Source organism: Prionailurus bengalensis, chromosome A3, assembly GCF_016509475.1.
Source record: "Prionailurus bengalensis isolate Pbe53 chromosome A3, Fcat_Pben_1.1_paternal_pri, whole genome shotgun sequence".
Classification (NCBI taxonomy): Eukaryota; Metazoa; Chordata; class Mammalia; order Carnivora; family Felidae; genus Prionailurus; species Prionailurus bengalensis.
The window spans coordinates 19,044,157-19,057,019 of record NC_057354.1 but is presented as its reverse complement, the minus strand read 5'-3'; the positions used below and the strand labels follow the sequence as shown (position 1 = coordinate 19,057,019).

The 12,863-nt window shown below is 58.4% G+C and overlaps 1 protein-coding gene across 3 annotated transcripts in view; it reads left to right on the top strand.

Moving 5' to 3' along the window:
• PLCG1 (phospholipase C gamma 1) overlaps positions 1-12,863 on the top strand; it is a 36,724-nt gene that overhangs the window by 20,919 nt on the left and 2,942 nt on the right. For all 3 annotated transcript variants that reach the window (XM_043602373.1, XM_043602372.1, XM_043602374.1), the window contains exons 3-27: positions 79-172; positions 331-378; positions 3,118-3,202; positions 3,299-3,382; positions 3,616-3,650; positions 3,853-3,925; positions 4,029-4,130; positions 4,378-4,496; positions 4,583-4,668; positions 4,743-4,863; positions 5,607-5,775; positions 5,890-6,012; positions 6,095-6,196; positions 6,276-6,463; positions 6,700-6,900; positions 6,975-7,094; positions 7,183-7,363; positions 8,247-8,324; positions 9,102-9,205; positions 9,432-9,528; positions 9,812-9,881; positions 10,359-10,516; positions 11,874-11,970; positions 12,111-12,335; positions 12,407-12,555. In XM_043602373.1, the coding sequence (XP_043458308.1) occupies positions 79-172; positions 331-378; positions 3,118-3,202; positions 3,299-3,382; positions 3,616-3,650; positions 3,853-3,925; positions 4,029-4,130; positions 4,378-4,496; positions 4,583-4,668; positions 4,743-4,863; positions 5,607-5,775; positions 5,890-6,012; positions 6,095-6,196; positions 6,276-6,463; positions 6,700-6,900; positions 6,975-7,094; positions 7,183-7,363; positions 8,247-8,324; positions 9,102-9,205; positions 9,432-9,528; positions 9,812-9,881; positions 10,359-10,516; positions 11,874-11,970; positions 12,111-12,335; positions 12,407-12,555 (2,909 nt within the window). The remainder of the gene's footprint in view (positions 1-78; positions 173-330; positions 379-3,117; positions 3,203-3,298; positions 3,383-3,615; positions 3,651-3,852; positions 3,926-4,028; positions 4,131-4,377; positions 4,497-4,582; positions 4,669-4,742; positions 4,864-5,606; positions 5,776-5,889; positions 6,013-6,094; positions 6,197-6,275; positions 6,464-6,699; positions 6,901-6,974; positions 7,095-7,182; positions 7,364-8,246; positions 8,325-9,101; positions 9,206-9,431; positions 9,529-9,811; positions 9,882-10,358; positions 10,517-11,873; positions 11,971-12,110; positions 12,336-12,406; positions 12,556-12,863) is intronic.

Sequence of the window (12,863 nt, the reverse complement as noted above, 5' to 3'; positions counted from 1 at the left end):
TTAGAGGGAATATCTACTGGCTCCTGGCTCGGCAGGAAGTATGTGTCCTCAGTTCAGCTCTTTACCCCTTGATCACAGCTACATCTGAGGATGAAGTGAACATGTGGATCAAGGGGTTAACTTGGCTGATGGAAGATACATTGCAGGCGGCCACACCTCTGCAGATTGAAAGGTAAGAACCACCCGTGATGTGGTTAGGGTTGGAGGCATTAGGTTCTAGGGAGCAGAGGCAGGGACACAGGCCTTTGTGTGCCCGGACACTGCCTACTGACTTCCCCAGAACTAGTCTGGCTGGAGAAGTGTTCTCACTTCAGGCTTCTCTCCCTCCAGGTGGCTGAGGAAGCAGTTCTATTCAGTGGATCGGAATCGTGAGGATCGGTAGGTTTGAGCTGTGCCTGTAGCCCAGCAGGTGGGTTGGGGCAGCCAGAACAGTAGCCATGTCTCTGACCAGCTGCTGGAGAACCAGAGGACCTAGGGAGGCCTGCCTTTAGCAGAGCTGAGGGGCAGGCGAGTGGTTCTGACACAAGTAACTTCCTGCAGAAAGCCCTCTAATGGCCTTGGTGGAGGCTGGTGAGAGAGGCCAGGGACTATAAGCTGTGTGCCCTGCCACTGGGGACAGAGACAGGACATGGAGAACTGGCTCTGGGTGTCCTACAGAGAGGGTCAGGGGCCTGTAGTGTGTAAGGGGGTGCCTTCTGAAGCTCGTGCCTTTGAAGCTGTCCTGTGACAGAGGGGCCAAGGAGAGGTGGAGGACAGAGATCAGGTCATGGTAAGGGCATTTGCTGCTGTGAAAGAGCTGGAAAACCACAGAGGGTTTTGAAGGGAAGCATCTGGTGACCTGACTTGAGTTGCACAGGAATGCTGGTGCCTCTGGAGAGTCCAGGACAGGGCAGAGCCGGAGAGCTTGGCCAGGGAGCCGCTTCAGCATTCCAGGTGGAAGATGAGAGAGTTTGAGTGGGCGGGGGAAAGGAAGTGGTTGGATTTGGGCTCTAATGTTTTGTTTTATTTTTTTTTTAAGTTTGTTTATTTTGAGAGAGAAAGAGGGAGAGAGAATCCTAAGCAGGCTCTGTGCTGTTAGCGCAGACCCCGACATGGGGCTTGGTCTCAAAAACCCTGAGATCATGACCCGAGCTGAGATTAAGAGTCGGATGTTTAACTGACTGAGCCAGCCAGGCGCCCCTGAGCTCTGCTGTATTTTGAAGATAGAATCCAATAGAATTTCCTACCATTGATTTTGGCATGCAAAAGAAAGAGGAGTCCAGGATAACAGTAAGCTTTTTGGCTGGAGCATCTGAAAAGGTGGGGTTGCCATTGACTGAAATGGGGAAGGCCATGGGAGGAGCACATTTGGGGAGGTTACGGGTTCATTTGGGGTGTATTAAGTTTTATGACGCCCTTAGATGTCCAGGTAGAGCCATGGAGTTGGCAGGTGGGTAGAGTGAGTTTAAGGGAGAAGTTGGAGCAGGAGATGTTACCTCAGGAGTATAGAGATGTTTCTTCTACAAGCCATGAGGCTGGAGATCACCTGAGGTGGGGGGTGGGGGTAAGCATAGCCCGAAAAGGGAAGAGGGCTAGCATCTGATCCCAGGCTGCTTGGACACTGGGGATTCGAGAGGTGAAGAGGTGCTGGCCAAGGGAAGTAGCAACTCGTGAGGTAAGAGGAAAACCTGGCCGGGGTGGGGGGGGTGAGTTTTGGAAGCCTGGGGAGGAGGGAGTGGTCGGCTGTGCCAGGCCTTGTCAAGTGTGTTGAAGACAGAGAGGTGCCCTTTGGACTTGACAGCACGGAGGTTGTTGGTGACCTTGAGGAGTGGAGAAGCGAGTTCAGGGAAGGAAAGGGAGTGTGGATGGCTCCTTCAAGGTGTTGCTGTGTAGGGGAGCAGAGAAGGGGGTGGTAGCTGGAGAGGTTAGCTGGGTCACGACAAGTGTTTTGGTCAGAGAGATAGCTTGCTTAGCTTGTAATGCTAATGGCAAAGAGTCCACAGAGGGAAAGCTTGGTGATGCAGCAAGTTTCCTAACCTGCAAAGCAAGGACCCTGATGACTGGGGGTCAGAGATGAGCTGGTGCCTGCAGAGAGCAGGCACTTGCTCAACAGCACTTGCCAGCACCAGCTAAGACCACTCAGTACAGAGGTGGATCCTGGAAGGAAGTTTTGCTGCTGCCTGCCAGGCTCCTGAGCAGGAGGAGGAGGGGAAAGCCCCCCTTTCCCCCATCTTTTCCATTCTGCGTCAGGGCCCAGCAGTGTCCCCTATCCGCAAATCCTGGGCCCCGGAGGGCAGGGACACTTTCCCGTCAGACCCCAGGAGAGTGCCCAGTCACCAGCAGTGGTAGTTCACTGAGCAGGCCCTCCCCCGCCCCTACTACCGCCACCAGTTCTGGGTATTGAGGCACAAACTCCCAGCATTCCAGGATGACTGGGGAGGAATCACTGTTGAGCTGCCCCTCACAGGGAATATGTGAGCAAGCTAGCTGTGTGGGGCCTGGAAGTTCAGCAGGGGGAGGCTGCCTCCCTGTGTTCTGGGTGGACCAACAGCCTCTGGGAGAGCCTGGGGGACTAGAGGTACAGGCTTGAGTGCCTGACACCTAAAGATTGGCTTCCCTCCCCCATCCTGACCCACCTCCCTGGGCCTGTTTGCTCCTTTCTTGCCAGAATCATGACCTTTTTCTTTGCTCAGATGAGGAAACCGAGGCCCAGAGAAAGGAGGGGAGTTCTCTTGGTCACCCCAAGGGTTCTTTTTTTTTTTTTTTTTTTTTAATTTTTTTTTTCAACGTTTATTTATTTTTGGGACAGAGAGAGACAGAGCATGAACGGGGGAGGGGCAGAGAGAGAGGGAGACACAGAATCGGAAACAGGCTCCAGGTTCTGAGCCATCAGCCCAGAGCCCGACGCGGGGCTCGAACTCACGGACCGCGAGATCGTGACCTGGCTGAAGTCGGACGCTTAACCGACTGCGCCACCCAGGTGCCCCAAGTCACCCCAAGGGTTCTGATTTAGTCTCCCCATCAGAAACATAGGTCCAAGGGTAGTGCTTACCTGTCCAACCCCAGGTGAACTCAGCCCATAGGTCAGAGGTCATGAGAGGTTGGGTGATGCCACTGGGGATGTCTCTCTTTCCTCAGTATATCAGCCAAGGACCTGAAGAACATGCTGTCCCAGGTCAACTACCGGGTCCCCAACATGCGCTTCCTCCGAGAGCGTCTGACGGTAGGGAATTCTCAGGCCATCCACAGGCAGGCAGTAGGGGCAGCCCGGGAGCCCCTTGCTGTGGGCCTGACCAGAGCCCTGTCCTGTGCCATGCAGGACCTGGAGCAGCGCAGCAGTGACATCACCTATGGGCAGTTTGCTCAGCTGTACCGCAGCCTCATGTACAGCGCCCAGAAGACGGTGCATGAGCCACCTGCCCTCCCATGGCCCCTGCCCCTGCTTTCCCACCCCAGCCCCCGCCCTGCTTGCCTCAGCCCTGCTGCCCCGCTTGAGGGCTTTTGGGTGCCATTTCTCCAGCTCTTCTCCTCTTGAGGCCCACCCCTGTCTGTTGCCCCAGCCTTTCTTCCTGAAAGCCCTTTTCCCACATGGCCTCCCCAGGGGCTCTCACTCTGACCAGGTTCTGTCTCCTGCAGATGGACCTCCCCTTCTTGGAAGCCAGTGCCCTGAGGTTTGGTTTGAAGTGGGGCGGTAGGGTTCTCCCCTGGTCCCTCCCCATATAGGTGGGAGGCATTGGGAGGGGGTGAGCCATGCGGGACCCTTTGGGGCAGCTGTGCTGGCCAGGAGCTGGGCTCTGCCTTCTGAGGGGCCCCTCACTGTCTGTGGGCTGTGCCAGCCAGCTGGCTGCCAGGTACTTCCCTTCTTCCCCACAGGGCGGTGGAGCGGCCGGAGCTCTGTCGCGTGTCCCTTCCTGAGTTCCAGCAGTTCCTCCTCGAGTACCAGGGGGTATGGCTGGGCTTGGCAGTGCCAGGGTGCCTGGCTGGGGGGTAGGGACTGGGCTCGTCACGGGCCGCATCTCATGCGCTCCTCACCACCCCACCCCCACCAGGAGCTGTGGGCCACCGACCAGCTTCAGGTGCAAGAATTTATGCTCAGCTTTCTCCGAGACCCCTTGCGAGAGATTGAAGAGCCGTACTTCCTCCTGGATGAGGTGAGCCCTGCCTTTCACTCGCCAGAATGGGGGTTGCCGACCAGAAGCCCACCTGGGTCCCAGGAGCCAGATTCTCCTTAGGGGTGCTAGCTACCTCGTTCCCCTCACTCCCCCCCCCCCCAAACACACACTGGTTTCCTGGCCCACCACAGTAGACCGTGAGCATCCTCTCCTTCCCACCACTGCCATGCCAGCAGATTGGGGTAGGGGCTCACTCTGGCTTTCTTTTCCTGCCATTCCCGGACAGTTTGTCACCTTCCTGTTCTCCAAAGAGAACAGTGTGTGGAACTCACAGCTGGATGCAGTGTGCCCAGAAACCATGAACAACCCCCTCTCCCACTACTGGATCTCCTCCTCCCACAACACGTGAGTGCCTCCCTTGGGCCCCACCTGGCCCACCCTTGGGAGGGAGGCACTCACCCAACCACGCTTGCCTCTCCTTCCCTGTCCAGATACCTGACTGGGGACCAGTTCTCCAGCGAGTCCTCCCTGGAAGCCTACGCTCGCTGCCTGCGGATGGGCTGTCGCTGCATTGAGTGTGCGTGAGGGCCAGGGCTGGGGGAGGAGGTTGGGGGGGCCTGCCCTCTTGACTGTGGTCATGTTGCTCCCCAGTGGACTGCTGGGATGGCCCAGATGGGATGCCAGTCATTTACCATGGACACACCCTTACCACCAAGATCAAGTTCTCAGACGTCCTGCACACTATCAAGGAGCACGCCTTTGTGGCCTCAGAGTGAGTGGGAGAGAAGGGAGGAGGGCTGGGGTCAGCTTGGCTCCAGCTCTGTCCTGTGACAGAGGGTCCCCTCCAGTGCCCTGTCCCCATGCCCCATTTTTCTTTCGTCCTCTTGCCGTTTGCTTGACCCATTCTTCCTAAGCCCCTCCCTGTTTCTTAAATCCATGGTCTGCCCTCTTCAATGGTTTTTCTCTAGCCTGTGGAACAAACTAAAGCTCTACCCATCCGCAAAAAAATACTTTCTTAACCCCAGTGGTCTCTTTAGGCCATTGTCCTACCAACCCCTTTCCCTTCACAGCCCAGAGAGTTGTCCACATCCCTACCTGCTGTCCTGCAATTCCTGTTCACCCCTACCTGTGCTCACTAGTCTCTCATGCCTCACTGAAGGGATCATCGGGGGCTCCGGCAACTAACTGGAGGGTGATTCCTGTCTCTCCTTACCTTCTTGGCATGGGATGTCTCTTGCATTGCTGGGAGAGCCCCCATAGCTGGACCAACTCTGGGGACCTCTGTCTGCAAGGGTTCCACCCCTTTGTTCCTGTTGCACCCTTTGGTGCCCCTGTGGAACCTTCTTAACCTTTCCAGCAACCAAGGCCAGCATCTTCTCTGGGTAGCTTTCTTACAGACAGGGCCTCCAGGGCCTTGGTCCCTAACACCTCCTTCTCTGAGGGGGTGTTTGGACTAAGCATTGATCCCTCAGAATTGTAAGGCCTCTGTCACTGCACTGGCTCCTTACCCTTTAGGTACCCGGTCATCCTGTCCATTGAGGACCATTGCAGCATTGCCCAGCAGAGGAACATGGCACAGTACTTCAAGAAGGTGCTTGGGGACACACTCCTTACCAAGCCTGTGGACATCGCTGCCGATGGACTCCCCTCACCCAACCAGCTCAAGAGGAAGATCCTTATCAAGGTAGGGGTGAGCCCCCCACACTTCCCAGCACCTCTCCCAGGCCATTGCAGCCTGAGTGAGGAGGAGGGACGCTGGGACTAGGGGGCACTGCCATGTCCTGGCCTGTCCCCATAGCACAAGAAGCTGGCAGAGGGCAGTGCCTATGAAGAGGTGCCTACATCAGTGATGTACTCCGAGAACGATATCAGCAACTCCATCAAGAATGGCATCCTCTACCTGGAGGACCCTGTGAACCACGTGAGGGCCAGGCCACGCCAAGCATGGGGAGGGGCACCGCAGGAGGAGGGCTCCGTTCATGGGCCCCACTTCTGTCTTCTAGGAGTGGTATCCCCACTACTTCGTCCTGACCAGCAGCAAAATCTACTACTCTGAGGAGACGAGCAGTGACCAGGGCAACGAGGATGAGGAGGAGCCCAAGGAGGTGAGGGGCCAGCCCAGGGCTGGGGGCTGGGCTGGGGTCAGAGTCACTGAGTGTCTTTGCTGTTGCCCTCCCCCCACAGGCCAGTGGCAGCACAGAGCTGCACTCCAGTGAGAAATGGTTCCACGGGAAGCTTGGGGCAGGACGGGATGGGCGGCACATCGCTGAGCGCCTGCTTACCGAGTACTGCATCGAGACCGGGGCCCCTGATGGCTCCTTCCTCGTGCGAGAGAGCGAGACCTTCGTGGGCGACTATACCCTCTCTTTCTGGTAACCCACTCCTGGCGCGTTTATACTCTGACGCGGCACCTCCCAGAGACCACCACGGTCCGTAGTTGGTCTCTGTCACAGGCTCTCCCATGGAACGTGATCTCATCACATGCATGCACACACATATACTTTTCAGGGTGCTTTGAAACCCTCCTGCAGGGCCACCCACACCCGAACAACTTAGGTACCTCACTTGGGCCCAGCCTGCTCCTCACTGTCTCCCTGTCTTCCCTCAGGCGGAATGGGAAAGTCCAGCACTGTCGGATCCACTCTCGGCAGGACGCTGGGGCCCCCAAGTTCTTCTTGACAGACAACCTGGTCTTTGACTCGCTCTATGACCTCATCACACACTACCAGCAGGTGCCCCTACGCTGCAACGAATTTGAGATGCGCCTCTCAGAGCCAGTCCCGCAGACCAATGCCCACGAGAGCAAAGAGTGAGGGAGGGGCCGAGGGCTGGGTGGGGGACGTGAGAGGTGATGGCCAGGGCTTGACTTGGGCCTGTCTTCAGGTGGTACCATGCCAGCCTGACCAGAGCTCAGGCCGAGCACATGCTGATGCGCGTCCCCCGGGATGGGGCCTTCCTGGTGAGGAAACGGAATGAGCCCAACTCCTACGCCATCTCCTTCCGGTGAGGGGTGTTGCCTCGGGGTACTGTAGGTGGTGTGGGGTATGCCTGAGTCTGGGCTGCCCTGACCCTGTGTGGCTGTTGTGTTAAGGGCTGAGGGCAAGATCAAGCATTGCCGCGTCCAGCAGGAGGGCCAGACGGTGGTCCTGGGCAACTCAGAGTTCGACAGCCTCGTGGACCTCATCAGCTACTATGAGAAGCACCCACTGTACCGCAAGATGAAGCTGCGCTATCCCATCAACGAGGAGGCGCTGGAGAAGATCGGCACAGCTGTGAGGGCCCAGTGCTTGAGGGGGCGTGGTAGACAGGGTGACCCTGGGCTAGCTGCTGGGCAGTGGCAGGACAGTCGGTATGTGGGACACAGAAGCCAGGGATGTTGTAGGAGCTCCTGGGAGGGTCACTCTGCCCAGCTAGGGGCCATGGTGTGGGTGCCGGGACGGTGTCCCAGAGGGAATGTCCTCCACAAGAATGTGTCTGCGAGGATGGGCATGCATTAGGTGAAGGCATTCGAGCAGAGAGCCCCCGCGAGCTGGGGTGTGGGGTAAGGCGGTCCAGGAGCTCATGCAGGGAAAGGTAGGCCCAAGGCCAGAAGCTTACTCAGGAGGTGTGAACTGGACTGTCGCCAGGGCAGGGGAGTTGGCTCCAGGAGGCAGAGGCATGAGGGTGAGGCATGTGAGGTAGAAGGCTACACAGACGGCACGGGGACAGAGAGGGCTCAGGGCTTGACTGATGGGGACTAGGGCGGGAGGTCTGCTTGAGACTTGGCATTGGTGAGCACAGGTGACCAGAGAGAGGACTGTGCACACTGGGGCCCGGGGCTGGGCTGATGGATAGGCAGCGTGGGGTGGGGGCGCCCAGTGGGGAGTGAGCGAGCCACTAAGCAAGACTGTCGGGCAGCACCTTGGGCCTTCGGGAACAGAGAGGTTTCGGAATCATGGGGTGGGCCTCAAGGGTTAAGAACTTGGGAGAGAGGGAAGGAAAAGCCGTGCTGCTAAGGTCCAAGATGCCGGTGGACCAGGTGCCAGGGGAGGGGGCAGACTTGGCTTGGAGAGGAAGGCCATGTGGAGGCCTGCCTCACCGACTGAGGGGCATAGGGAAGCCAGCAGCCCCTGTTCTCTCTGGGTGTTAACGTCTACCATTCGGTCTTGTTTCCAGGAGCCAGACTACGGGGCCCTGTATGAGGGCCGCAACCCAGGCTTCTATGTAGAGGCGAATCCTATGCCGACTTTCAAGGTACAGCCTCGGGTGTCTGGGCACAGGAAGCTAGAGAGGCTCCTGGCTGCTCTGGGCTTGTATTTCTCTGCTGGGGGCGGAGGGGTGCATCTGTGGTCGTTGTGGAGAAGTGGTGTTTGTGGTTTTCCGAGTCCTTAGAGCTTGTGAGAGATGTGTGGTTGGTGTCTGACCACAGCTCTCCTGGGGCTGACCCCCTCCCAGTCCCTGTCCCTAGGGGTCAACACTGACCCCTCCAAACTGCTCCTCAGGGTAAGTCTCATTTACTTCCAGGGTGGCAGCAGGGCGGGGGTTGGCCACAAGGGCCAGAAACTTTGTTCTTTGCTGCTCACTCCCTTATCTCGTGCAGATCCCTCGGAAAGGACCTTTCTCTCTCTGCTTTTTTCTCTAAGGAGTAAGGAGTTGTGCTTTGTCCCTCAGCAGCCAGGGAGCCTGGGACAAGGTTTTTTCTCCTACTTTCCAGATGAGGAATGATGGGGTCCCAGTCATGCCCATAGGCTTTCAGGTCCTGGGGGAGGCACCCGGGGCACCTACAGACACTCCTAGCCTGTGAGCCCTGGCTTCTGGGGGAGATTCAAGAATCTCCCTGTGGCCCGGGCTGAGGGGCTTGCAATGTTCCACCTGGACCCTGAGGAGCTTCCGTGGCAGAGGCCCTGGGTCACATGTGTCCTGGAGCCTCCTGTAGGGCTGATGGCGAGGACTGTGCTGGGTGGGCTGCCCCACGTCAGCAGAGTGGCGAGGATAGACTGCCTGCTCTAACCAGTGTCTCCCGCTCTGCAGTGTGCAGTCAAAGCACTCTTTGACTACAAGGCCCAGAGAGAGGATGAGCTGACTTTCACTAAGAGCGCCATCATCCAGAATGTGGAGAAGCAAGAAGGTGGCTGGTGAGCCTGGTCCCCAGAGCCAAAGCCTCTGGCATGTGTGGCGGGCTGGGAGGCGGGGGCCCCCCTGTGCACCTGCCACTGTGCTGTCGTGGTGTGTCTGTCCCACATACCTGCGCACCAGCGTTGCTCCTGCAGCCTGGCGTAGGTGCGGGGACTCTGACAAGGGATACCCTCCTTGTGGGAGTTTGGAGTGGTTGCTGGGGTCAGCACCCTGTGGCTTCCACAGGTGGCGGGGGGACTATGGTGGGAAGAAGCAGCTGTGGTTCCCGTCAAACTACGTGGAAGAGATGGTCAGCCCCGCAGCCCTGGAGCCTGAGAGGGAGGTGAGAGCAGAGCCATGTTGGTGTGACAGAATCCCCGTCCCAGACTCTTCTTGTGCATATGCCCATCACACACAGTGTCGGGTGTACCTGTGCATGCACAGCCACCAGTCACCTGCGGTCCTGTCACACCCCTGTGGGGTCCGCAGTTTCCAATACACCTGCTGTGTTTGTGTTGTCATGGGTGTGTGCCTAAGGTGTGTTTGTTGCACGCACGCAGACATCTCCTCCCATGCATCTATATAAAGCAGATGTGCTGACAACCCATGGGCTTTGCTTTCCACAGCACTTGGACGAGAACAGCCCCTTGGGGGATTTGCTCCGGGGGGTCTTGGATGTGCCAGCTTGTCAGATTGGTGAGCCCCCACCCCTTTCTCCAGCCCACGGTTCTTCAGGGTCAGGCTCTCCTTTGTGGCTCCCTTTGTGTTCTGTGGGAAGAAGCCAGTGGCTGGCCTCCCAAAGGCTGTCCTCACTCTGAGCTCTCCCTGTGCTTGGATACTCTCTTGACACCCCAGTCTCGATTCTTCACCTTCAGCTCTGACCCCCTGCATGCTTACCCTGAGCCAGGCACTGGGTGATGCGGAAGGCTAGCTGACCTCCACAGTCCTTGTAGGTTGGGCCACGGTGTGACGGGACCTTGGAGACAGGGTGGGGCACGTGACCCGCACGAGACCGGGGTTTGAGCCCTGGTCGCCTCTCCTGGCAGCGCAGCATCACCTCCCTCACACCCCGTGGGGTGGAGGGCAGGTGGTGAGGGGCTCCGAGCCAGTGCCTGGGCTGTAGTGTGGGGGACGGGGACGTCTTTCCAAGCGCTGTTTCTCTTGCTCTCCCAGCCATCCGTCCCGAGGGCAAGAACAACCGGCTGTTCGTCTTCTCCATCAGTATGGCTTCTGTGGCGCACTGGTCCCTGGATGTCGCTGCTGACTCACAAGAGGAGCTGCAGGACTGGGTGAAGAAGATCCGAGAAGTGGCCCAGACAGCAGACGCCAGGGTAAGGGGCATCTGTGGGGTGCAGGTGAGCAGCATGTGAACCTGTTGGGGGTGAGGCCTGCAGCACCAGGCCTGCCTCTAGGCTGGGACCTGGAGGAAACCACACACACACACACACACACACACACACACACACACACACACACAGCAGGCCGTGTGGCTCGTTCAGGACAGAGATGGATAGCGGCCGTGGGCTGCCCTGTGGATCTGCGTGGTCGGCAGTTGGACACACAGGGGCCGACCAAGAGCAGTCTTGTGCTGGAAGCAGGAGTGGGTGCCCAGAGGCTTGGGAGGAATGGGTGGTGTGGAGTGGGGAGAGGGTTTAACTTTGGAGGGTGTTGGTGGCAGGGGGAGCCCGGAAGGGCAGGGCCGAGAGGCTGGCGGTGGCCAGGGGTGTATGGTATCTGATGTGTGAGGGCTGCAGAGGTACCAACGGGCACGATAACCTGAAAGTGCCCGGGGTTTTGGCAGCAGCAAATGGCCCTAGTGTCACTACTAGGAACCGTGGTGGTGGGCCTCCACGGGGCTAGAGCTGGGGCCAGCTTTCACGCTTGGCTGTAGGAGGAGCCAGGAGAGAGGAGGGAAGCCACTTCCGCTGAACCTGGGGGAGCAGAAGGAAGGATGTATTCACAGGGGTTAAGGGAATTCTGTGTGATGGCCATTCCCCGGGTGGTTGGTGTGGGTGGAGGGCGACAAGGCAGGTCTGTGGCTGCTTTGGAGGATGGGTGCCTGTGAGCCGCACAGAGAACAGAAGGTGCTGAGGATTTTATTGGCAGACTGGCTGGTTGAGGGGATGGATTCTGGGGTCTGGGCTGGAAGAGGAAGTAAGAATGTGAGTGTAGGAGCCCTTGATGGAAGAAAGTGGGCCTCTGGAGCTATGAGGACAGGACGGGATGCGCTTGTGAGCGGCCACGGTGGGTAGGTGGCTGTGTCAGGCAGGGGGGCATCTGAGGGTGTGAAGCCATTAGGCCCGCAAGGTGGGAGGAGTCTCCTCAGCACCGAGACCTGAGACGGAACCAGAGACCTGAGTCCCCACTGAAGTCACAGGAGGCTGCCTTGCTTAAGGGAGGCTGGGTACCCGATGGTCACAAAGCATCACCAAAGAGTGCAGCCAACCCCAGGACCCTGAGCTGTCACTGGGGTGTGGGTGATGAGGATATCAGCTTCTAAGAGTCTTAGGAGGGCAAGTGTGGCCTTGGGGGCACAGAAAAGGAGGATTCTGGGGTGTACTGTCCAGAGGGGTGTGGGAGATTCGGGGGACAGGGCAGGGCCCAGAGAGCACCTGCACTGTGGGTATGCCTAAGCTGGCAGGGGCATCCTTCCGGGTGGGGCATCAGGCCATGTGTGTGTGTCACCAGCTCACGGAGGGCAAGATGATGGAGCGGAGGAAGAAGATCGCCCTGGAGCTCTCTGAGCTGGTTGTCTACTGTCGGCCTGTTCCCTTTGATGAAGAGAGTAAGGGCCGAGGGCTGGTGGGGGTGTGTTTGGGGGCCCTCCCTGGCAGGTGGAAGATGTACATTTCGTCCCTTTGTAGGGGGGGTGGGGGAGCTGCCCAGGTGGGTGGGCTCTGTAAGCATTCTCCCTGTTTGGCCCAGAGATTGGCACAGAACGTGCCTGCTACCGGGACATGTCGTCCTTCCCGGAAACCAAGGCTGAGAAATACGTGAACAAGGCTAAAGGCAAGAAGTTTCTCCAGTACAACCGGCTGCAGCTCTCCCGCATCTACCCCAAGGGCCAGCGGCTAGACTCTTCCAATTACGACCCCTTGCCCATGTGGATCTGTGGCAGTCAGCTCGTGGCTCTCAACTTCCAGACCCCAGGTGAGAAGGTGCCCCGTGGGGCGGGGAGGGGCGCCATCGGGCCAGAGTCCACTGTAACTTGGCTCTTTCAGACAAGCCTATGCAGATGAACCAGGCCCTCTTCATGGCCGGTGGCCACTGTGGCTACGTGCTGCAGCCGAGCACCATGCGGGATGAGGCCTTTGATCCCTTTGACAAGAGCAGCCTCCGAGGCCTGGAGCCATATGCCATCTGCATCGAGGTGGGTGGTGCTCACCTGTGGGCTTTAGGGTGGGCAGGGGTTGTTCTCCTGGGGCTCGTTTCTGGAGTCAGGGATGGGGTGCTGATTTGTGTGACTGGCGGGGGCCACTGAACTGGCTCCTGAGCGTGAGGAAGGTGTGACCGTCCTCTGAGATAGGAAGGCAGCTGCAAGTCTCCACCGTGGGGCTGGGCCCAGAGTGGCGAAAGCCCGAGGCAGGTAGGCTAAATGTAGCCAGTTCTTGGCACTGAAGAGTCAGGCTGTCCAGTGAGGCCATGGGTAGCCGCTGCCTGGCAGGACAGGAAACCAGG